Consider the following 25094-nt stretch of genomic DNA (forward strand, 5'->3'; position numbering starts at 1 on the left):
TATGCTTTCTTCTGTGAGCAATAGGAGCAGGACCACATGAACATTGTCTAAGGCTAATGCTTTTTGCGTCAATTTTTCCATGTTAACTTGTGTATTCCCTAAAAGTCGTGTGGCCATTCAGCGTGAGTGGAAGACAAAAGTGAAATCAATGACATCTCGTTGCAATACGTGCATTATATATTGTCGTGTGGCCAGTTACTCAACAAGGCTTGCATGTGCGGATGCGGGATGTATTTTTCGGTAACCGTTCACATTCCGTGAGCCTTGTACTAAGGCTATGCCCGGGGCACTTGGAGCGGTTGGGACTGCAGAACACAGTGCCATTAATTAGCGTGTTCAGAGCTTTACATGCGTAAGCAGCAGTATGTGCATGATATTGGCACTGTTTTTGTTCTAGCGAGTAAATGTGGTGAACTAATTATGACCCTATGTTTGCCGCCAAATGTGTATATAGACTAATTCACAAGTTTTGTTCTTTGCAATACATTATTTCTTGCGTTTACATTTCTGTCACTGCTTTCTGTCACTGATTTCTTTCTAGCGCACATCTCAGTGCCTGAGTCCCTGTGTGATACAACCCATCGAGAATAGGCGTACGCTTATAAACTGCACTTTACACAATGCCACATCTGTGCACATTGCAAGCGAGTCCATGAAATCTTGTTTGTGTCACTTTCCCGCGGGCATTCATAAATGGAAGATACCGGTCGGCGCGATTGGTGCTTCCTTACAGCATCGATGAAAAGTTATTTTCTTCATTTATGGTTTGCAGTGCCTATTCAGTAAATGAACCTCGGCAGCTTGTAAGGGATGCACCTCATCGTCTTTTACGTGTATGTGAGTGCGCCGTTTCCTGAGTGCCACGACTTGTTATCCACCAGCATTGCGGAATCTTGTGAAACAGTTTCTGCTGCTCACAGCAGACCGTCTATTTGTGAGCCATGCTTAAAATATTATTTTTCATTCCGTTCACCTTTTTGTACTCTACCTTTGCTTCATGAGTGTTTGGCTCCACCAGATAATGTCACGCGGTTATGGTATCCCAGTCCTATATAATGTGCTGTATAATAGACCATGTGTTATTCTAAAAAGGGTTATCTTCTGCTCCTGATTGTAATGTCCAAAAAGGGTTTACGTGTAATACATTTCCTGCTCCTATTGTATCTTAACGTTCAAAAAGGGTTACGTGTATCAACACAACGGTTTGAATGCGGACTCATTTTCATTTTCAACTTTTAATGCACCAGATCACCAGGGTTGGAACGATGACTACATCTATGCTACACCACATTGATTCAGGAGAGACAAAAAATGTATTGTTGTTCCATTTAACAAGCTCTCCTGAACACGTCTTGCGTTTCCGCATTTCACATTTCCCCAAAAGCATAAGCTCACTTTATTTAAAATACCCTGCCAGACAGATGACCGTGTGCAGAATAATCTTATGCAAAGAACTTATGCAATAGTTTGATAAAACCAAATCAACTGATTGTGTTCAGTATAACATAAGCTCACTAACGGTACGTCTGCTACTGGTCTTCGGACTGGTGTGATTTTTTAAATCTTTGTCTTCTTATGTTTGTGGATGTGCCGCTACTTCGTAGGTGGGAAGTCTGGATGTGTTCTGTCACTGCTTGACATTTTTAAATTTTAGTTCAACAATCAATACCAACGCTGTGCACAGAGAAAATTAGCAAAGCCCTGCTCTTCAGTGTTGTCATTCTCTGCACATGACCTGCCCGTACTCAGGTGTTGACAATGTTTAGCCGGATAGTTTTATATTACACTATGCCAAGGTTACCCACCATTTCAACATTATGTAAGAGTAACAATTGACCATTGCGAGCAGGAGTATTCGATGGACCGCCTGGGCACTTTAAGAACTTAGAAACATTGCCTTTCAGTGTGTAAGTTAGAGGTCAGGCCTGCGAACTTCTTTACATAATGTAAACCTTAATTATCGCAGACACTTTCATTATATCATATAAAGGTTGGTAGGCATGAAATTTTTGGTTCAGTGCTTTCCGTTGTTCTTCGCGGTTCCGTATTCATTGAGCGATCCTCTTGGATCTGCTAGCGCAAACTCGCAGGAGGTAGTCGCCTTTGACCACAAAATAATTTCTAATTGAGTTTCTTTTTTTTTCGGTTTCACTAGCAATGAAATGGCTACAGTGTTAAAGGGTAGTACAGTTCACATAAGGCATGGAGAAACCTGCAGTAAAATTGCTGTTGCGGTTTCTTCACTGTTTAAAGACTCACAGGTGGGCTAAATTATTCCGGATCCCTCCACTACGGCGCCCACTTCTCTCTTTCGACTTTCACTCACACCTTCCTTCCTTCCTTCACTGCGATGTTGGGGTGTCCATCGAGAAACGAGACATTAACTGTGCTCCTTTCCTCGAAACCAATTTTCACCCGTTGTGATTCAGGCTCTTGAGGCAGGCTGGCTCTGACGGGGAAGTTATTGAAAACAGCGAAGCAGCGATTACGCCGCACTTTCTTTTATGCCTCTCATCAATATACGGTGACCTTTAACGGCACAGTCATGGCTGTTCAACTTGAAGCAGGCGAGGGAAGAAATTTTATAAATTATTTAGCCTTTGTAAGCGAACATCACACAGTGAATCATGCATATTAGCATCTTAAGCATGATTTGATTACAAGGCAGAAAACGCACGGCAAATATTTTGGTTTCTATACACTTAAAGGGCCATACCATTGTTGTGATAGGATTCCAGCTCACGTCAGGAGTACAAACCGCCGTCCGATGTCACAAAAATCACTGACTGGTCGAGAAAGGCCACGTGATCTTGTGTCGTCATCCCAACGTGCCCTGATAGGCCAAACGAATTGCTCGAGTGAAGACACATGACCTCGTGTGTTCACAACCTACCCTCCGCGGCAGGTGGAAAATAAACTGCTTTCATGGATAAAAGTGCACAAGAAGGCTACTCGAAATAAATGTATGTAGATCGGTTAGGTACTTCACTTGAACAAAAAGTCTAACAAGAACGAAATAAAGGACAAACAAATGGGATATATTAAACGCCGGCGCCGTCAGAGCAAACGAATACCTCCTGCTGCAGCTAGTAGTCCGAACACGACACTTGATTGACCGACAACTGTGAACAAACTGACCCAAACACATCCAGAAATTGCAGCAAAAGCAGCGACAAACGTAAAATCTTATGCGTTACTTGCATTACTTTTGTGAATGCATTGTAAACAAGACACTTCTTTTTGTGCTCTTGCGAATACCATTCCAGTACGTTTCCTTACTTGTAGCGCAGTAATTGCTAACGTGAATTTATCCCTTCCGAGACGTAATTTTCCCATGCATGCCGCTGCCTACACAAAAAACACCTTTTTTACTCCATTTCGGCACTGGTGTATTTGGCACAATTAACTCCCTTTCCAGACTGGAGTAAATTCTGGTAAATCCTCCTTTTTACTCCATTATTCCCTCATGGGAGTAAAAAGGAGGACAGTCCACCTTTTTACTCCATACGCATGGAGTAAATGTTTTCACAAATGGAGTAAAAAGGGTGGCGGCCAACCTTTTTACTGCCTTTTGGGAGTATTTTTTGCAGTGTACCATGCCCGCTAGGGTATTTCTGGCCACGTTTAGTGCCTGGGACTCTGTCCAGTGCCAAGAAACATTAACAATCTAGAGTTGAACCATCAGGCTAATGCCATCAACTTCAGTAAGAAAAATTGTCCAGCTATCTTCTTTACCGCAAAGACCCATAAAGGTGACTGCTCCTTGAGGGTTGTAGTCTAAGAGAATTGAACCTATCAGAAACAAATCGCCTTCTCCTTGCTACATAAAATTAAGTTGATGAGCATTGATGACTCCTCTCGTGTAAGATCTGCACAGAAAGTAACGCAGTTTCTCCACAATAACTCTCGCACCAGTTTCATGGGGTGCTATGTTGATATCAAGGATTTATATTACGCCATCCCTCAATCAGGATCAATAATGTGTTGAAGAATTCATTAACCTAAATGGAGCAGTGGCATTCCAAACGTCTCAGGCGTTTTGGTGAATAATTTTGTCGCACTTTTAAGCTCATACCTTCAGTCCACCTTTGTTACATTTCAGAATAGCTTGTTTTTGCAAAAAAAAAACTGTATTAGCGCCGCTGTTACGTGACTTATTGCAGGATCTCCAATCCTGACGAAGCATTGTCTAAGGTGAGAGAGGAGTTCAGTCAAAGCCTCAGTCCACTTTGAATCACCACTGAAATTATAGAGGATATGTCATTAAATTTATTGGATCTCAATCTTGGGTGGCTACACTTGTTGGGCTCACGAGCCAAGGGAAAACAAGCTCATTTTACCATTTTCTTCGGTTCAATCTAAGCTGGTCAAAAGGTGTCACTAACCTTTGCTTCAAAAATGCCTTAATGAAATCCTGTTTGCTTGCCATGACATCAAGTTTTGCCCAACTCATATGCCGTTTGTCCTTTACTGGACATTCGGAACCTTTGTCAGTGTCTTTAGCCGATTGCTTTAAGCAGAAGTTGAAACATTTCTTTTGTGCCCCCGTCGAGACTGTAACTCCCAAAAGGAAGGTTGTACATACCTGTTCCCTACATCCACAATTGGTCGCGCCGGTTAAATAGGCAGTCGAACTGGCGTTGATATTGTTTTTCTAAACCTATGAAGCTTCAGTACCTGTAGTCAACCGAGATTAGCCATTAGAGTCTCTTCGCGCACTGCACAGAAGACAGTGTGTTCGAACTCCTTGAAATGCGGCTATGTTTACATTGGGAAAACAGGCAGGTGTGCCACTGAGAGGTTAAAAGACCACCACGACGATGTGAACAAAGCTTGCGGGAGAACTTTGATGATTCACTGTCGCAATTGCGATTGTTTGCCAGATCCTGAACGCTGTGAACCGGAATTCACGTTCTGCATTTTGCCTGACAGACACAGAAAAGTTTGTGCGTGAGATAATCAAGGCCGCTGAAATTAAAAACAAACACCGCAATCACTCTGTTAGCACACCTTGTTTATCGCTTCCTAAGGAAGAGTTCACGCTCTTAAATGCTTCTTTATCAGTTTTTGTTTTGTTTTCAACTCATGCAATGTGGCTGACACAAGGTGCCCTTTGTTCGTTGTTTTTTTAGGCCACAGTGTATATATTTTGACGTGGTTTCCAATACACCTTGGCGATAGTCAGCACTGATGCCATCGTATTTATTCCTTCGTTGTCCTTGTCTTGTCTGCATTGTTTTGTCACAACGTATTGACCTCCTTTCACACCTCTAAGGTTAACGGTATGGAGAAACTTAACCAGATGCAGCCCCACATGCTTGGAACATGTCACGATACATGCTGCTGGCACCACAAGGGCACTCGGGTTTATCAGATGTCTTGATCTGTGTGCTCTTGCCGTGTTGCGCAGTTTATGCATAAAAATTTTATAGATTCCAAACTGAATTATTCCCTAGCTCTTTCAATTTTGCACCAAACTGTTTGAAGCTATGCCACCAACTCCCTTTAATCCATCAGCGACACTTGGTACAGCATATGTGTAATCAGTCATCTCATTTGATCACCAGACATCACTGCATAAAAGGGGAAATCGCTCGTTTAGGTGTGTTCCATATACTCTACAATACTTTTCCACAACTTAGTGTTAAATGTTGCTGCCCCGCTTCAGACTTAATGTTAAAGGTTGCTGCCCCGCTTCATACCAGGATGCCATCACCACTAAATCAAGAAATTTTTCCTGTTCCCATTGAAGAATAAATTGGCTACCTCACCACATTTTCATTGCATGTGGTCCCTCAATATTCAGGAAATAAGTAATATCGCTTGGAGCATTGACACTGGTTTGTTTTACCTTTTGTTTGCTGCTGTTTTTATTTTTTGCAACTGATGTATCAATGGACTGTATGCCTCTTTTCTTAGTGTATCGTCTGCGACATCTCAGCTGTGCTACTGCAGTCACCCTTCTGATGTTACCTTTATATTTTCCCTCTTATTAATACCCCACTAAAAGCCTTCAGAGGACAAAAAAAGATGGCTTTTTTATTTTGCTCATTATGGCACACGTCAGGCCTATGGGTAGGGATATAGGAGAGGCATTTGTCTTGCAGTGGTGCTAGTGATGCTGCTGATGATGGTACTTAATGACGAGCATATGATATATTGAATAAGAACCTCCACTTATTTTTCTTTTTGAGTGCGAATAGCTTCTGTGGTTCTTGATTTAGGTTCACTTTATTCCTGTGGCCACAATACGGAGTTTACTTTTTTAGCACTCTAATACTGGCAAGAACAAAAACTTGTGGATCTTAATTCTTTCATTTGAATCTTTTCTGCAGAGTGCATCGCACAGATTTCCCAATCCCTCATGCACCGGTGGTACATCAACAAGGCTGTTTCCTGGGGCCCAGCTGCATTGACAAGTGGCTAAAGAAGAGCAAGAGGAGCATGAACACAAAATAAAACTGGCTGTACGAGCTTCATCTATATTGAAATTTGCTGTCTTATTGCGACAGACGTAACATTGCCGCATGGCCCCTGCCCAAACATCTCCCAGTCATCCCAACATGCCCAGCATTCCAACGTGCCCAATCATTTCAACGTGCCCAGTCATTCCAACATGCCCAGTCTTTCCAACGTATTTTCCATTACCATAATCCACCAAGGTGCTGGATGCTGGTTTCCAATATTCCCATCGTTGCTTTTTTTTCCGATAGGGATAGAGCATATGTTGCACCAGACAACCTCCAGAAGATGAGCGTCCGACTTGCTACACAGGTTGTACCCTTAAAGACAGTGTATACCATTTTTGGTTATTTTTTAACTAATTCATCAATGCACTTTTTTTACAGCTATTCAGTCGTGGAACAGCTGTAGGCATCCGCATATACAGAGAAGCCGGTGCTGAAGACCTGAGGGGTTCTGAGGGAACAGAAGCATTTACCAAGTTGCTTAATGACCTGTTTGATGCTTTGAACATAAAGCTACCTGAAAGAGGCATCAAACGCCACTCAAAGGAAATACAGGTAAGCCAAGATACCCTTTCATGCATGTTGATCGATGCTCATCATGTGCTGACATTTTACCTTATTCGTTCAGGTCATCAGAGACTTCTTGGAAATGTTGAATACCACAGAGAAGAACTCCGTGAAAAAAGGTCTCAAACTCTTTGCGTCGAAACTAACAACTGAATCTCTGCGTGTTACCTTATTGTCAACTCTTGACATCATTGAGTTCTTGCTGGATCAGGGTGCACACTATGTTTTGACAGCAAAGTTGAACCAGGACCCCTTGGAGGTGAGAATGTGATTACTGCTGGTTTTTGAGTGTTTAACTATCGGTGGTGAAGTTCTTTGTAAATTAACAAGCCCTGTGTCTTTTCCAGCGCCACTTCGGACTTGTCCGTTCATTCGGAGGAGACGAATCTCATCCTACGGTCGTCAATTTTACTCAGATATTCCGGCTTCTCAGTTTCTTCACTCAGATAAAAACTGCGTTGCGCGGCAGTGTGCAAGGTGTACCTGGGAGTGTGCTTGTCAGCGTACAGGACACACTGAAGAAGACAAGAGAGGTTTACCGCAGCAAGCATGCTTCCTTACGTGAGTGTATAGAAAAAAAGCTGCTGGAGATGACATCTGAAGCAGGCAATGGGCGTGGAGAGCAGGATGACGATCACTCCTACTTCAAGGGAGGAGTGGATGATGCTGTTGTCTACTACTTGCGTGGATATGTAGTGCATAAATTTGAAAAGCACGCAGCATGCATTCTGTGCTTAGAAGACATAAGCAGTCCACTGCCCGTTGTTCGCTCTGATGCGCACCTGACAACTTACAGAAGTTTCAAGGAAGGCTGTATGAAGCACCCTACAGCCAAAATGTTGACTGTTATGAAAGTTGTCAATCAAGTAGTATCTGCCACGTTAGATGAGGCTGGTGCTTGTGAAAATATATTGTGGAAGGTGTTCGAAAAGCTCGAAAAGTGCAGCCTTGCTCGCTTGGGCTGTGCCGACCACATGTCTACATTCACTTGCCAGGTATTAAACTTCGTCATTGTGACTAGAATGCACTTTTTCTGGCGAGATTTTAACCATAAGTTAGAATGCAAGGAAAAGGTAGCTGTAGCTAGCAAGAAAGCGTGTCTCTTGTCATTCTGGCTCTGGAAAACTGGTTCCCAGTTCATGTTTGCTGCATTGATTCAGTAAATTGTTTTCAGTTTGACTGTAACTTTGTCTTTTGAAAACAGGTTCTCAGTTATGTTTCGTGTATCGATTCAATAAATTGTTTTTAGTTTGACTTTCGTCATCGTCGTTTTTCTCGTTTTATAGCCTTTATACGGCCAGGTTGCACTGAAGTAGTTCGTTACCTTGCTTTTAAATAACGCGCATCACAGCCTTGAGTGCTCTGGAACAAACGCGACCGCAACACGTAATTTCATAAAGAACTGAATTTAAAAGAACAGCAACGTGATTAATATTGACAGGTGAATGTTTAGTTCTCCCGCGTAGCACTATGTGGGCATCTCAGCGAAATCTCGTCCATGTGGCATCGCTCTAGGGGCTCAAACGATATCCTAGTTGCACAATCTAAATAGTGTTTGCTCGCTATCTCGGAAATAGCTCCCCTTAAACGGAATTGATTGCTGTTAACGCCGTTGGTTAACGCCGCGCGCTGGCTCCGTGACGATGCGACCGGGCCAACAGCGTCGCAAGCGCCACCTCGCGAGTGGGAACCGAAGGGGGCCACGTTTCGTCGCCGCATCCCAGCGGAGTTTGCAAACTGAAAGAGGTAAACTAGTAACGTTGACCCATACAGCCTGATGTAGCCCAGCGAGGACTTAGTTGTGGTACTTTGAGTTTTTGATTTGACTTCTGTCATCTTCCATTGACTGTCCACTTAATAAACTTAATAACACTTCGACACACACAACACAAAAAGCACAAGCACTGCTGCGCTTCACTTGGTGCACTTTCACTGGTCACTGAACTCCTTGTCACCTTTTGCCACAAACACCTTAATAACACTTCGACACACACAACACAAAAAGCACAAGCACTGCTGCACTTCACTTGGTGCGCTTTCACTGGTGACTGAACTCCTTGTCACTTTGCCACAAACACGGTCACAAACCTAATCACTAGATTAGTTCACAAGATTACGATAACACATGGCTAGCACATGATTGTTATTCACACGCTGTTCTCCTGTGTAGTTATTTTCAATTTCAGTGATGACTGTTTTTGTTACACACACTCACACACCAAACACATACCCGGTCTCGCACGGTTTGTTTTCACACAACCTTCATTATGATGATTGGAGCTCTTGACTTGTCTTCAAGCTCTTGCACTCTCTGTGTGTAGACTTGAAGCACTTTTAGGAACACAGCACAGAACACTCACAAACACTTGTTGACTTCAATTCTCCACACTTGCACGAGTCACTTGACATACTTGATAATCTTTTGTTTTTCCACACTTCACTTCAACACAAACACACTTTCACTTCACTATTCATCATGATCGGTGTACCGGACGCATACATTGAGGTTTTCTCGCCGTTATTCTACAGTCAGTACACTGTTCTTTCATTGCTATTTTCAATGCACACACTCACACCACCTGCGGTTACATACAGCTGTGTTCTGTGGTCAGCACTTCACACGCCCATTGTTTTGTGTTGTTGTCCCAAGTTCTTTTGTCCATTTCAGCCTTAGCACTTTTCACCAATTAACAGACCAGTCAATACCCTCCCTGTGCCTACAGTTTCCTTACATTTTTTAATCCTTAGCACTGTTTATTTAAGTGGTACATCTACGTTGAAGTACAAGGAATAGTTGATTATTTATTAATTTACTTTTTTTGCACTAGCAATTTTCTTCATTCCCATTTATGACTCATATGATTTTTCTAATATTACTGCTACCATAGTATTAAGCATATTATAAATATCCAATTGTTTAATTATTTCTGGTTTCCTAAGTGCTAAATTAGGGCCTACTTTATTCATCAGTTGTTCTCTCTCTTTTCTTGTTATCGAGCATTTTTCAAGATAATGATCAAAGCTTATAGCATTTTCTCCGCATATACATTTTAGTGAATTCGAAATATGAGACCTACATAAGTAAAAAGGGAATCTCCCATGGGCGGAGATTACCTGCGATGTGCGATGATTAGTTGGAAAATGCTGTGGCAAATTCTTAGTACTTCTGATCCACTGAAATGCATAGCTGTTTTTACCCTCATGATTCCATGTTTCATTCCATGTATCATACATACCCTTCGTTAAATGCTTTTTGATGTACTGCTTGGAAATTGGTACTTTTATCTCCTCTCCAATCTTTGCCGCACTTTTGGCCAATGTATCTGCTATTTCGTTTCCTCTGTGCCCGCTGTGTCCTTTAATGTAGGTTAAAACGATGTTCTTATTTTGCTTTTTACTAAGTTCTACTTTGATATCTTGTATTCCCGGATTAGTATTATTTGGATTTTTAATTCCCTTGAGTGTAGGAAGGCTATCCGTAAGTATTTGGATTTTGTTTGTATCATCGTCCTTTATGTAATCAATAGCCCTTCTTACTGCCACTACCTCTGCGTCAAAATTATTGGCATACTGAGGAAGCTTAAATTGCTTAGCTTCAATCTACCCCTGTGGAATTAAACACGACAAAAGCTGCCCCTATATTTTCTTCCATTTGTGTGCCATATGTGTAAATTTTTTTATCAACTTTAGAGTTAATGTCCTCCTTATATTCGTAAGCTAGCTTTCTGCTATATGATATGGCCATAAATCAAACTTATTTTCTATATCTATTCTTCCAAAAGTCTGCTCCTTGAGCTGAAATGTTTTGTTTCCTTGCATTATTTCGTACATTTCCTTTTCTAATTGAATTTTTAATTGGACTGGAGGTATTTTAGTCATCGCATTAAGAGCTACATTTGCTGTAGTCCTATATGCCTTGGTTATGAGAATTAGCGGACTTCGTTGTATTGATTTTAATTTACGATTAATAGCCACTTTATTACTGTACCATACAGGGGCTCGGTATACTATCATTCTTTCAATTCCTAGAATATATAACTTCCTTAAGTGTTGCCCTTTCATCCCTTTATTTGCTCTTGAAAATTTTGCTAAATTGGCCGTTAGTGACTGGACTTTTTCTTTCACATATTTTAGATGTGGTAAAATGACATTCCATTATCAAAAATTACTCCTAGGAGTTTTAATTCGTTTGTAATTTTAAGTTTTTCGTTGTTTAATTTAATTATTGGAGGTCGGCTTCCATAGTTTTTCTTAATAAGCACAATTTGTGACTTCTCAGGATTGAATTCCAAATTTATTTTTTCCCCCATTCTCCTATAACTTTAAGCGTTAAATTAGCCAAATGTTCTGCTTGTTGACGGGATCTGAACTTGATTGCCACTATCAAATCATCGGCAAACGCCTGTAGGTGCACCTTCCCTGGCAATTTCAATTCAAATATCCCTGAAATCATTAAATTCCAGTAAAGTGGGCTTAACGGCGAGCCCTGAGGAGAGCCCAAAGCCAAATTTTTTGTGACCCTTACTCCTTGATCCTCAAATAATTTTCCTCTAAGACAATATCGAATTTGTTATTCTCACTAAATTTGAATGGCATTTAAGTTGTTTCAGTTTCTCTACAATTATTGTACGTTGAATTGAATTAAATGCATTTTTTATATCCAACGAGATTATTATAGAAGAACTGAGGATTGGGCGAGTTGGTGGTGATCCATTGTAGAAAAAACCAGCGCTTACAAACACGGACAGAGGACAAGGGAAACAGACTGACGGCGCTGACGCAGTACTAATCCCACACCTGTTTTGAAAACTGCATTCATCATTGTCTTCCGTGATGCACTCCTGAACGTACTGCATAAGTTGAGCATGTGGGAGCGAATAGAACAAGTCAACAACATCAATGCTGAAACCCAGGCACGTGGCAGGATTCTCCTTGAGGAGGAGGTTTGTAAGGGCTTCTGAGTTGGGAATAAGGAATGGGTCGATAACATTAAGGGCCGATAGGTGCTTTGAAAGAAAGGTGGAAACAATCAACTGCCAAGAGCTACGCTCAGAAACAATGGTTATGAACGGAATATCCGGTTTGTGGGTTTTGGCTGTGAAGAACATTTCAAGTACGGAACATTCAGCACCCTTCACCCTCCTCGCCAAACCCTCTAGACTACACTTCTGAAGGAGATCCCATGCCTTCTGCTTACACCGAGATGGCTGGGCCTTAACAATTCTAAAATTCTTTAGCACCGCCTCATGTGCTTTCTTAGCAAAAGCATCCTCAGAAAGTACTACAAAAAATCCCTCTTTGCCGGCTTGCATGGCCCGCAGCCGATTTTCACATAAATAGTTAACCAGAGAACGGAACTTGTTACGTTGACCTTGCGTACTGCCACTACCAGCGACCGCATCAATGCATTCAGACACACATCTGGGTCTCTCCTCAAGGGGGGCTTTAAACGCAACATGACGCGCGAAGGCCAATTTCTCAACAACTTTCATACCGGGTTCCAGGCAATACTTGGGTCCAAGACGTAACGTCTTCATTTGATCGGAAGCCACGTCGATGTCACCAAGGACTAGAAGCTTCCCTTCCGGGGGAAGTCGTTTAGGCGGCTTGGGAAGAGAAGGGCGGATGACGTTCCACAGGAAGTCCGTAAGTTGGTCAGTCGTCCTACACCAGTCACGGAAGCGACGCAAGTTCAGGTGAGGGTTGAGGTCCACACACTTCGTCCGTAGCATGTCCTTGAAGAATCTCGCCTGGCGCCACCATTCGCTCTTCAGGATTTTGCAGAATCTCCTTGTATGGCCCAGCGAAGGTCGCAACCAACCACAAAGTGGCAGTACGCATGGTCAACGTAACAAGTTCCGTTCTCTGGTTAACTATTTATGTGAAAATCGGCTGCGGGCCATGCAAGCCGACAAAGAGGGATTTTTTGTAGTACTTTCTGAGGATGCTTTTGCTAAGAAAGCACATGAGGCGGTGCTAAAGAATTTTAGAATTGTTAAGGCCCAGCCATCTCGGTGTAAGCAGAAGGCATGGGATCTCCTTCAGAAGTGTAGTCTAGAGGGTTTGGCGAGGAGGGTGAAGGGTGCTGAATGTTCCGTACTGGAAATGTTCTTCACAGCCAAAACCCACAAACCGGATATTCCGTTCAGAACCATTGTTTCTGAGCGTAGCTCTTGGCAGTTGATTGTTTCCACCTTTCATTCAAAGCACCTATCGGCCCTTAATGTTATCGACCCATTCCTTATTCCCAACTCAGAAGCCCTTACAAACCTGCTCCTCAAGGAGAATCCTGCCACGTGCCTGGGTTTCAGCATTGATGTTGTTGACTTGTTCTATTCGCTCCCACATGCTCAACTTATGCAGTACGTTCAGGAGTGCATCACGGAAGACAATGATGAATGCAGTTTTCAAAACAGGTGTGGGATTAGTACTGCGTCAGCGCCGTCAGTCTGTTTCCCTTGTCCTCTGTCCGTGTTTGTAAGCGCTGGTTTTTTCTACAATGGAGATTATTATAGTTCCCAGCTTGCCTAATGACGCATGTTCAATTCTTTTCTTTAATTCTAACAATGCATTTGTTGTTGACGTATTATGCTGAAACCCATATTTATGTTTTGGGAATAAATTCCTGCTATTAAGAGAGAAATATAATCTGTCTTTTATTATTTTTCAAGAATTTTCCCTAAAACTGAGTTGCTTGCAATTGGTCAGAATTTTCCTATTCCCGGCTTTTCCTTAGCTCCAACTTCAGGTATTAGAAGTACTCTTGATTGTTTCCAGTGACTAGGCATATACACTACTCTTAAGCAGGCATTGAATACCCTCACAAAGAAAAGTTTATGAGCAGCAAAAAGTTCTTGAATGAAGGTTATCCTTAATTGGTCCGGCCCGACGGCCACATCCTTCCTGAGATTCCTGGCGACGTTTTCAATTTCTTTTTCTGTAAACAGCTTGTCTGGTTCTACTTCACTTTCTCCAGGTGAATCAGCTGGCTGTTCTTCCTCGATTTTGCTTTCGTACAAAGACTACAAAATATACTCGACTGTTTCTTCTACTGAAGTTGTGTTTTCTCCGTCGTTTTTCGTGATGCTCTAAAATCTGAGCAGTTTTTAACTGCCCCCTGGCAATTTCGTATGGTAGCGTAAATGGATTTTTTGATGCACTACTGCATAATTTGTCACAACTTTTTTCCCAAACTTCTCTCAACATATTGTTATAAATTGTGTGTTCTTTATAATATTGTGTTTTATACAGCTGCCTTAACTCTCTTTGGGCCCTCTGATATCTAGTTCTCATCGCACGTACTTTCTTTCGTTCCAATTCCAATTCTACATTCCACCAAGTGTTTAATTTATGCTTGCTTTCTTTCCATCTGCTTGTAAATTTATTTCGTAATTTCCCAATTTTTTGGTAAAATTGTTCTACAAGTTTTTCTACTTCCTCTGATGTATTGAGGTCATGTTCTGCCTCAAACCATTCATCCTCTTTTAATTTTTTAAGTATTTCCTGTTCCCCCTTTAAAGTTATATGATATCTAGTCGATTTTTTCACTTTGCCTATTAAGATTTCAATATATCTATGATCGCTAACATTTCCTTCCTTTAATACCTCCCAATTTGGAACACTAGCTTTCAAAGCCTCATTTCCCATTGTTAAATCTATCCACCCTTGTGGTCTTACAGTTTTGAACGTTGGTGGAGAATTTGAGTCATTCAAATTTGTGAGGTTATTTCTTATGGCCAATTCACACACTTCATCTCCTCTTTGATCCGTCTCTTTGCTGCCCCACAATGCATTCTTGGCGCTGAAGTCTCCTATAACTAGAATATTCTCTGTTGAAAATTGTGCTATCGCCATCTCTATTTTCAACAATAACGTTGTTACGTCTTCGCTAGGAGGACAATAAACATTTACAGTGTGAAGAAGAAGATGGACCCCTTCGCTGGACGCCGATAAAGAAGAAGCGGTTGTGTGATTGCCATCGCGTAGATCGTGTTGGTCGTCCCGCTCCAACGCCGACCTCGACGCCGTCCCCGAAGTCCTTCTTCTACATTTGGTGGAGGTGCGTCCCAGTCCCAGTCGGTGTGATCGGATCCAACGTACTTCGCGAACATGTCACCGAGGGTGCGATTAAATCGTTCAGTAAGACCATTTGTTTGCGGATGGTAGGCGGTGCAAGTGCGGTGAATGACTGTGCACTGAGCGAGCAGGGCTTGAACGACGTCAGATAAGAAAGCACGGCCTCTGTCGCTGAGCAATTCGCGAGGAGCACCGTGACGGAGAATGAAGTGCGTCAATAAGAATCCGGCCACAACAGCTACAAATTTTTTATCGCCTTTTGTTATTCTTGCAATAATCAGTTTCTCCTCAACCTTAATGGGAAATATTTGTATATTATCTTTATGCACTAAAATTGCTCTTTTTGAGTTTTTCTTACTTGCAATTATTTTATGCTTGATTGAAATGGGATTAATTTATTATTTAGACTATATGGCTCCTGTACTAGACACACATCATGTTGCTGGTCTTCAAAATAATCTCTAAGCGACTGGTTGGCCTTAAAGGCCCGCCCCAAATTAACCTGAATTACTTTCATCACTTCTCCTGTTCGGTCTGCCGTTGCACCGTCTTGATGTTTCCACACATAGGAAGTAGATCCCGCCATGGTGATGACGATTAAAACATTCTCTGCAGAATTGTCTTCTTTTCTTCTTGAACCTTCCTTTGCAGTAGCTCACAGTAGACTTAAAGCAAAGGGTGGTTGACCTCTTCCTCTGAACGTCCCTCGTTTTTGCACGCCGAACAGAATGCCTCGTTGTCGCATTCTGTAGCCGAGTGCCCAACTTTTGAACAGTTGACGCACCTTTCTGGTGCTTTGCAGAATTTTCCCGAATGATCAAGAGAGGGACGCTTGGTGCATCTTGTAACAAAAACATTGTCGTACAGGGCACACCTCTCCCAGCCGATGTTTATGTGCGTTCTGTCCTTCAAACCTTCATACGCCTGCTTGCTAATTGCGATTATGACGTTCTTGCCATAGCGTCCTCTGTACTTAGTTTTGGTCTCAGTGTCCTCTTCTTGGCATTGCAAGTTGTTTTGGCAGATGACTTGTGACTATCTCTTCATCTACCATGTCCTGGTCTACCCCGACGATCTTCATCTCCATTCGTCGTCCTTTGGAGTGCTGGATCTCCAGGTCATGAAGACTACTTTCGTTCCTTATATTTTCGGCTACTTTTTCCAGAGAGGGGGGATCAGAAGAGGCGATCACCACGCCCTCCTTTCCGGGTCTCATTGTCGCCCCTTTAAGATTCATCTCCATAGGGCCCATACTCTTCTTGAGCTCTTCAAGGATTTTTTCCTTCTTCCTTCTTTTTCACGTCACTATGATGGCCTTTGTCTCGTGTTCGGGTTTCGTCTCCAGATCCGGATTTTCTGGCCTCGAGTTCCTCACCACTTCAGAAAAGGTGGGGAACTGCGTCTGAGCCTTACTCTCTGCAAGTTGGCTCTGAGAAACTCGTTCTCATGTGTGGCTTCCATTGTTAATGGTTTGAGCCTGCAAACTTCAGTGATAATTTTATCAATGAGTTCTCCAACCTTCTCATCTGTCGCTGTCATCTAAGAAACTTTGACAAGACTGCTGAAGGTGTTCCTGTCAATCCTAGACAGTCTAGTCAGCATCGACTCAGGCTCCTTCTTGTCGCTGCCTTCATCCTGCTGGGGCCCTCTTGAAGGCTGCTTGTTTCTTGAGAGGTTCTGTCTTTGCTGAACTTGTCTCTCCTCTTCCGAGCCGATGGATTAAATCTCTGTGTCTGATCCACAGGTTGATTGATGTGATTCCTTGCTTCTAAGTTTCTTCTTTTTGCTCTGCGGCCTTTTGAATGGCTCCTTACCATTGTAGATAGGGACAGAGTAGATTGAGACCCTAGATTGGGTCTCTCCCGCACCACTGATGTATCGCGGGAGTAGATAGGGACAGAAAGTAGAGTGAGGTTGAAAGTAACCTCGCCCGCTCCACTAAAGTACCGCGGGTAGAAGGAAATTGAAAAGAACAGTACATTAAAATAAAACGGATTAGTTCCGAAAGAAAAGAAGGATGTATAGAAAGGAAGTGAGAGAAAAGAGAAAAAAAAGAGGGGGGAAGATCTACCATCAGCGACCCCGCAGCCAAGGGGACCGGCCGAGCTCAGCGGCATTTATTTTCTTTTTTTTTCTTTTTTTTCGCCCTCTTCTGGACTATTCTTGCAAGTTCTGGAACTGCTGTAGGTTTCAATAACGGTTGCCGTCGCTGTATTAGTTGTCTCGTCCTTGACTTGATCTCAGCCACTGGACCTTCATTGATTGACTCGTGACTTCTGGCTCCGCTGCTCCAAGCTGCGTACGCTTTTTCCCGTGTGGCCCGCTTGATGCTTCTGCAAGTCTTGGATCTGCAAAACTACTAAAAAATTGCACTTGAAATGGACATTCTTTCATTATTCCTTTTGGAGTTGGCATTCGTGTTGTTGTGGAACTTGATTACATTATTATGTCTTGCCCCCCTGAAAGTCTTTGCGCTGCCAGCCTCCCGGCTTCGGTGTTATACTTCGGGGGGCAGGACAGAGGATTAGTCATACGATTTTTCTAAAATTACTTTCATCATTTCAGTTAAAATTCGAATTGTTTCTGTTGTTTTGATAATTTCTGGTTTTCTCTTTGTTAACTCAGTGCCTAAAATTTTTTCCAACTTCTTTCGGTGCTGTAGTATCAATGGACAGTTATCTAGGTAATGATCAAAATCTATTTCTGTTCCACATGTGCATTTCGAATTGTTTATGATGTTGAAGCGTAATAGGTAAAATGGAAATCTTCTGTGTCCTCAAACTGTTTGTGATGTGTAGTGATTTGTTGGGAAATGAGTTGGAATGTATTTGATGTTTTTAATCCATTGGTACGTGTGCGTGTTCTTTCCATGTTCTCTCCATTCATTGTTCCATTTCTCTGCTATCTCTTTCTTTAACTGCTGCTTTATGAAATGTTTTGTGACCGATGTTTCTACTTCCTCTCCCGTTTTCCAAGCTGTCCTTGCCAATTGATCTGCTTTATCGTTTCCTATATCTCCACTATGGCCTTTAATGTATGCAAATGTTATGTTATGTTCACTTGTCATTAATTTCTTTTTGACAGACTGTACAAAAGGGTTTGCATTGTTTGAATTATTCAACGCCTTTAAAGTACTTAGACTGTCTGTAATGATCTGAAATGTGTGTGTGTGTGTGTTCACACTGTACTATGTATTCTACTGCTTTCTCAATGGCGATTACTTCTGCTTCAAAATTGTTACTATAACTTGGGAGCTTGAATTGTTTTTGATGAACTATTTTTCCGGCTCCATTGAATACAACAAATGCTGCTCCCGTTTTTTCCTTATCTTTTGAGCCATCTGTGTAAATGTTATAATCGCACAATTGATCGATTTTATCTAAGTACTTGAATTTTGGTTTTTTACTTGGGTGATAATCCCAAAGATCATGTTTGTCTACTATTTGTTCCCCCGTGAATGTTTTGTCTTTCCATGTGAATTTTTTACTAGTGTTAATTATGTAATACAATTCATTTTCCTGTTCAATTTTTAAAATTACTGGTGGAATGTTTGCCAATACATTTAATGCTATATTTGGAGTGGTTCTGTATGCTTTTGTTATTAAAACTAATGGTATTCTTTGTATTGATTTCAATTTATTTTTAATTAGGACTTTGTTTTCACACCAAACCGGAGCTGCATATACTATTTTTCTTTCTATTCCTCGTATGTATATTTGTTTCAAAGTTTCTGGTTTTATTCCACGTTGGGCGCTGGAATATCTATTTAAATTGTTTGTGAGTGTTTGTATTTTGCTCTTAATGTAGTTTAGGTGTGGTATAAATGAAAGTTTCGAATCAAAAATTACTCCTAATATTTTCAGTTCTTGTGTTGCTTGAATTCTGTTGTTATTCACTTTTATTGTTGGTGGACGGTTTCCGTATTCTTTTCCAATTGTTAAAATTTTTGATTTGTCCGGGTTGAACTTAAGTCCTTGTTTGTTACTCCAATCATTTATTTCCTTTAAAATGTTATTTGCTTTTTCTTCTAATTCCTTCCTGGACTTGAATTTAATTAATATTGTTAAATCGTCGGCAAATGCTTGAATGTGTGTTCCTTGTTGTGCTTGTTTTGTGAAGACATCTCCTATAGTTAAATTGCAATATAATGGACTGAGTGGAGAGCCCTGAGGGGACCCAGTGTTCAATTTCTTCTCTATTTTCCCTGTTTTTGTTTCATATTGAATTGTCCGGTTCCGTAATACGCTATCTGATATTTTGACTAAGTTTTGATGGCATTCGTATTTTTTCAATTTTTAGCTACTATTTCCGGTTTAATAGAAGTAAAGTATTTTTGATATCTAGAGATATTATTGCCATTCCCAAATGATCTAGTTTTGCGTGTGCTAATCTTCGTTTAATCTCTGTCAGTGCCGTTGTTGTGGATGTTCGATGTTTGAATCCATATTGATGTTTTTCAAGTAACTTATTCTTATGGAGGAAATGATATATTCTATTTTTTTAATGCTTTTTCTAATATTTATTCCTAATATTGAATTTATTGGAATTGCTCTATATTTCTCTGTTCCTTTTTTATTTTTAATGTCTGCCTTTGGAATGAGTATTATTCGAGATATTTTTCATTTTTCCGGAAAATACCCAAGAGAAAGGCATGCATTAAATAAAGTTATAAAGTATTTCTTATGTGATTTGTATATGTGTTATACGAATAATGTGTTGAGTTTGTCTGGTCCAGGAGCTACATCCTTCCTTGCCGCCGCGGTGGCTCAGCGGTTATGGTGCTCGGCTGCTGACCCGAAAGACGCGGGTTCGATCCCGGCCGCGGCGGCTGGAATTTCTTTGGAGGAGAAATTCTAGAGGCCCGTGTACTGTGCGATGTCAGTGCACGTTAAAGAACCCCAGGTGGTCGAAATTTCCGGAGCCCTCCACTACGGCGTCTCTCATAGCCTTAGTCGCTTTGGGACGTTAAACCCATTAAACCAAACTAAACCAAACATCCTTCCTTAAGGATCCAACTACTCCATGTATTTCATCTTCTGAGAAAGGTATATCATCTGCTGCTGTTCCATACTGTATTGTTCCGTCTACTGTTCCTCGTGTTGGTATATCTTTTCCTATGTTTTCTAGTGTCGTGTTGTTCTGACTGTTTACCTGTGTTGTACTGGTTGTGAGTTCCTCCGTCTCAAAAAGAGTATCTAAGATGTAACTGACTGTTTCATTTAATGTTTGTGTTTGTTCCCCGTCTGGTTTGGTCATACTTGTAACTATTACTGGGGTTTTTAGTTGCTTCTTTGCTATCTTATACGGTAGCGAAAATGGATTCCTCTCTACTTTTTCACAAAGCCTATCCATACTTTTTTTCTTGGCGTCGCTCAGCATACCGTTGTACACAGTGTGCTCTTCGTAGTATACCTTTTTATACATTTGCCTTGTTTCTCCTGACGCTTTTTGATATCGTTTCCGCATTGCTCGTACTTTCTTTCTTTCTATTTCCAGGTCTGTGTTCTACCACGCGTTCAACTTATGTTTACTTTCCTTCCACTTTGTTTTGTGCTTTTCTTGTAATTTTGTCGTAGAATTTTCTTATGTTTTCGTCTATTTCCTCTGGGGTTGATAAACTGAATGGTTCATCGAACCATTTATCTTTACCTAGTGCTTCCAGGATTTTTTGATTTCCCTTCAAAGTTATATGGTATGTTACTGGTTGTTTCATATTTTCAATGATTATTTGAATATATCTATGATCACTGTAATTGGTTTCCTTTGATACTTCCCATTTAAAAATAGCTCCGTATAATGCCTGATTTGTCATTGTTAAGTCTATTCAGCCTTTACCTCTTGACGTCTTAAAGGTCGGTGGTGAAATACTTTCGTTAAGTAGTATGAGGGAATTTCTTGTAATGAATTCAATTACTTGATCTCCTTTTTCATCGTTTTCTCTACTACCCCACAAACTGTTTTTTGCATTGGAGTCCCCCGTTACTATAATTTGCTCCTGATTGTATTTAGTTAATGTTTGTTCTATTTCATTTAAATGGGGTGTTATGTCGTCATTCGGTGGACAATATGAATTTATAATCACGACTGTCTATCAGCTTTAGCAACTTTTACTACAACCAGACATTGTTTAACTACTATCGGGAAAATTTCTATGTCCTCGTCATGGACAATTGTTGCCACTTTTGGATTATTACTATATGCTATTATTTTGTGTTTAATGTGAAACGGGATAACTTCGTTGTTTAAATGATACGGTTCTTGAATTACGGATATGTTATGATAATGTTCATCCTGATAGCCTTGTAGTGCCTGATTCGCTTTAAACGATCTACCGAGGTTGGCCTGTATTATATTAATGTTTTTCCTTGTAGTGTCTTCTTCCTCTAGGGTCTCTCGTTTTTTCCTCTCTTCTGAGTTCTGACCTCTTTGTTGTCCTGCCATGGTGATTCCGAGAGTTTCAGTTTAGTCTCTGCAGAACTGTTCCTTTTTCTTCCTGCACTCTCAGCTGGAAGGTTGGACAATTCATGCTGAGCATGGAATGGGCCGTCTCTTCTTCTCGTCGGCCTGCATTTTTGCAGAGCAAGCAATCCGCTTCATAGTGGCAGTCCCTTGCTGCATGGCCAACCTTAGAACAATGGGTGCATCTCGGTGACTCTCTGCATTCGAATTCGCCATGGTTGAGGCTTGGGCATTTAGTGCACCTAAGAACCCTAACGTTTTCATAGATCGGACACCTTGTCCATCCAACTGTCACGTGGGTCTTGTCCTGGAGAGCTTTGAATCCCTTCTTTGTCACAGCAATGATGACTGTTTTGCCAGACTTACCAGTCCAACTGGTTTTTGTCTCCACATCTTGGGACAGTGGGAATCTCGTTAATCCATTCATGCGCGTCACTAATTAGATGACGAGGCATTTGGCTATTTTTTTTTGCGGTGCACCCACCTCCCGCCGCTGGTGTGCTGGGAGACTGCATGAGGCTAATTTGCCTACCTCCACCGTTGGACGTGTGAGGCAGCTCTGCACACCAGCTGCGCCGCGATCAGCCAATTCAAACTAACTTGTCCGAACAGTGACGCGCGTAACAGGGAGTTGCCGGATTCCCACTGAGAAAGTGCAAGTGGTACACTAGTGTTAGTCGGCGCCAACCTCATGACGGGCAGCCCTTTTTATCAGGACTGCATTGCGGCTCGTCATCCGTTGATGTGCCTTGAATGCTCTCACCCCGCCCCATGAAGACAACGCACTGTTAATAATTTGAAATCGCGCACAGCAAAACTCAGGCCCTTAAGCTACCAGAGGACAACTGCGTACCATCCGCAGACCAACGGACTGACGAAGCGCCCGAAACAAAACCATCGCCGATATGCTCTCCATGTATGTCGACACCGAAAACAAGACCTGACACGTCATCCTGCCTTACATTGTCATCGCCTACAACGCCGCAGTGCAGGAAACCACCTAGATTCATTGTAGTTCTCTTTAATTCACAACTGATTCAGAGCAATTCACTTATTACCCTTAAAGGGGTCGTGAAATGTTTTCCGAAAATTTTGAACGACGTGTGTATTTGGAATTCTGACCCTTCATTCTATAGTATATCTTGGTTCGTTTCATCGTCTGGGTTGATTGAATAGCGAAAAAAAAACTAAATTTCGGTTTCCCGGCGCGCGTCCCCCTCAACTCACAGCAAACGTCATTTTAAGAAGCCAATCAGAGGCTTCTGTCGTCAACACAACATGGCGGCTTAGCGAGGCCTGTTTAGCCATAGTTGACCGAGGTTACAGCACGCATATTGACTCGAATGTGGCACCGTCGTCTGCTCAGAATGGAGTCTGCTAGCTGTCAAGCTGACACATGTGCGAAAACTTGGCCGGCGCGCCGCGCCAGTCGCCGCTTGCGAACTGCCGCCTACTGCAAGCAGGGACACGGAGCGGCAAGCATCTTTTGCGCCGCTAGACTCATGCCCGGCCCACATCCGGTGTAACACTTTGCCACCGCACACCAGCGCCTGCGCGCTGCTTGGCTACTGAAGTTCGCACCAGAAAAGACAAAATAGCGATGTTATCAGAAAGACTGCCGGCTGCACTCGGGCGGCGACAAAGCATGCCTGCCCACGTAACGCGTTCGGCAACGGCGCTGGACGCGGGCGCGCCAGGCGACGAACTGCACTGCTCTCTGGCTGCCCTGGTCGTCGCTAGGCGTGTTTAGCATCGAAGCCGCGGTGGGCAGCGCTTCGGAAGTAGCCTGGGTTATAATAAAATGCCTGCTTTTGGCATCGCTTTACTGTCAACAGCATCGTCTGACAACAAAAAATATGGTCATTGTTGCGGTGCGCTCGGCAGCGGAGCTATATAGCGGACGCCAGGCGCGCAAGCGGGACCGCAACGGCCGGGCAGCGGCAGCTGAGCGGCGGTTGTGGCAAGAAATTTGCTCGTATTACAGTTGCTGCTTCTACCAGCAACTCGGCATTGTTCAACGATCCTCAGAAATGATCTATTTTCCACACTTCTTGCTCCCACAGTTTATTATTTACGTGAAGAAAAATCTTTAGCTCATTTTTATGACTCCAGCGGACGGGATCCATTCTACGTACGGTTTCCCGCCCAAGACCCCCCTGTATGACAAAGTCAGTGAAGAGATAAGGGGCCCATTGGAACCGTGAGAAATTTGTTGAATCAGATCTTTGAGCATATACTTGCTCACCTTGGCCTCGTGAGCTCCCGACAGGGGAGTGGACCTCCCTTACTGTGAAGTGTTTAACTCCTCAATAAGACGGAAAACTTCCAGCGCACACCCATTTTCCTACTTCCATGATGAAGCTGAAGCGAACAGCTTTCTGCAAAAAATGAAAAGAAAAAGGTTAGTACTAAAGCCCACGCCAAATCTCAGTAGACCATGATAAATTAAAAAATGTTCGGCAACTTTGTCAATGCTATTCATGTTAATGAAGACCACAACAGCACAAAGTGGCAAGAGACGTAGCACAAGTCTCAACCCATCTGTAGCCCACACTACAGTATAGCCATAACATAACTGCAGCTCTCCGGCGAGAGAATTTTACAGATCCTGCTCCATTGTCATAAATGTAATTCCCAAGCAGTGTACTGTACTTACCTCCGTAGGCCATGCCGTAGGCAGTCACACTAGGCCTTCTTTCATCCGAAGTCGGTGTAGTACGATATTCCAACGTTCCAGGAGGGCTTCAGGCGCTTGCCGCATCCTTCGAATTGTTCAAGTTACACACCACTTTCGTCCGCAGACTAAAAGGACACACATTCTAGTAACAGAGCTCAAAAGGGGCACCACGCTTCGCACCAAACTGACAACGCCACCATTACGCCGCTGCACTCTGTGGCTGATGGATTGGATTGGGCTGACTACAAGCTGCATTTATGATGATGATGATGATAGCGGAGTTCGGCTGGAGTTTTCAATTTACAAGTGGTTTCAATCGCGTTTGACCACGGCGGACACGATGTCGCTACTGATTTTTAGATGTTTTCTAGATGTAAATTAGTGGAGTGTAGCAGAGTGGTTTCTTGGGCGAGTTGGTTTACCATATTGAACTATACCTGCGCTTAAAAGACACGGACTGAAAGAAAGAGACACACACACAATGCGCTCGACTTACAACTGAATTTTTATTCGGGAAACACTGCTCTTTATGCACACCAGCAGCTGATAATTTACTGTAAAATTTACTGTAAAATACTGTAAATTTACTGTAAATTTGCTGTAATATTTACTGTAAAATTGTACAGCACTCGCTACAACCCTTAAATAAATTTAGTTCAGCAGTGGCCCTTGCACTGCAAGTATATGACTAGGGAATCGCACGAATTTACAAAAGTCCTGAAGTCAAACCCTGCAGCTCATGGAAATAATTTCTCCGAAGCAGATATGCAGATATTAACGCAATTTCGCGCACACCAAACAATAAAACTGATAAAATTTCCTTCGCGAATAAAATTTTCTAGGTTAAA

The 25094-nt window shown here is 42.2% G+C and overlaps 1 protein-coding gene and 1 pseudogene across 1 annotated transcript; one reads left to right on the forward strand and one right to left on the reverse strand.

Moving 5' to 3' along the window:
• Positions 1–6723: 6723 nt before the first annotated feature.
• On the forward strand, positions 6724–8197 carry LOC149367384 (uncharacterized). The gene is made up of 4 exons (XM_089573789.1): positions 6724–6774; positions 6849–7022; positions 7096–7293; positions 7382–8197. Exons 1-4 carry the CDS (start codon positions 6751–6753, stop codon positions 8195–8197), a joined length of 1212 nt encoding a protein of 403 aa, XP_089429915.1. The 5' UTR covers positions 6724–6750.
• A 4832-nt stretch (positions 8198–13029) lies between these two features.
• Positions 13030–24238, reverse strand: LOC149367385 (uncharacterized; annotated as a pseudogene).
• Between the last annotated feature and the right edge of the window lie 856 nt (positions 24239–25094).

Source organism: Amblyomma mixtum, chromosome 1 (genome assembly GCF_055824585.1).
Source record: "Amblyomma mixtum isolate Tamu chromosome 1, ASM5582458v1, whole genome shotgun sequence".
Classification (NCBI taxonomy): Eukaryota; Metazoa; Arthropoda; class Arachnida; order Ixodida; family Ixodidae; genus Amblyomma; species Amblyomma mixtum.

What these genes read in the sequence shown, in the direction of transcription:
- LOC149367384 (XM_089573789.1), top strand. Translation starts at nt 6,751, where the DNA reads ATGAGCGTCCGACTTGCTACACAG. An exon ending in GCGTCCGACTTGCTACACAG is followed by an intron (nt 6,775 to 6,848) that starts GTTGTACCCTTA and finishes CTTTTTTTACAG; the next exon opens with CTATTCAGTCGTGGAACAGC. An exon ending in TGAACCAGGACCCCTTGGAG is followed by an intron (nt 7,294 to 7,381) that starts GTGAGAATGTGA and finishes TGTCTTTTCCAG; the next exon opens with CGCCACTTCGGACTTGTCCG.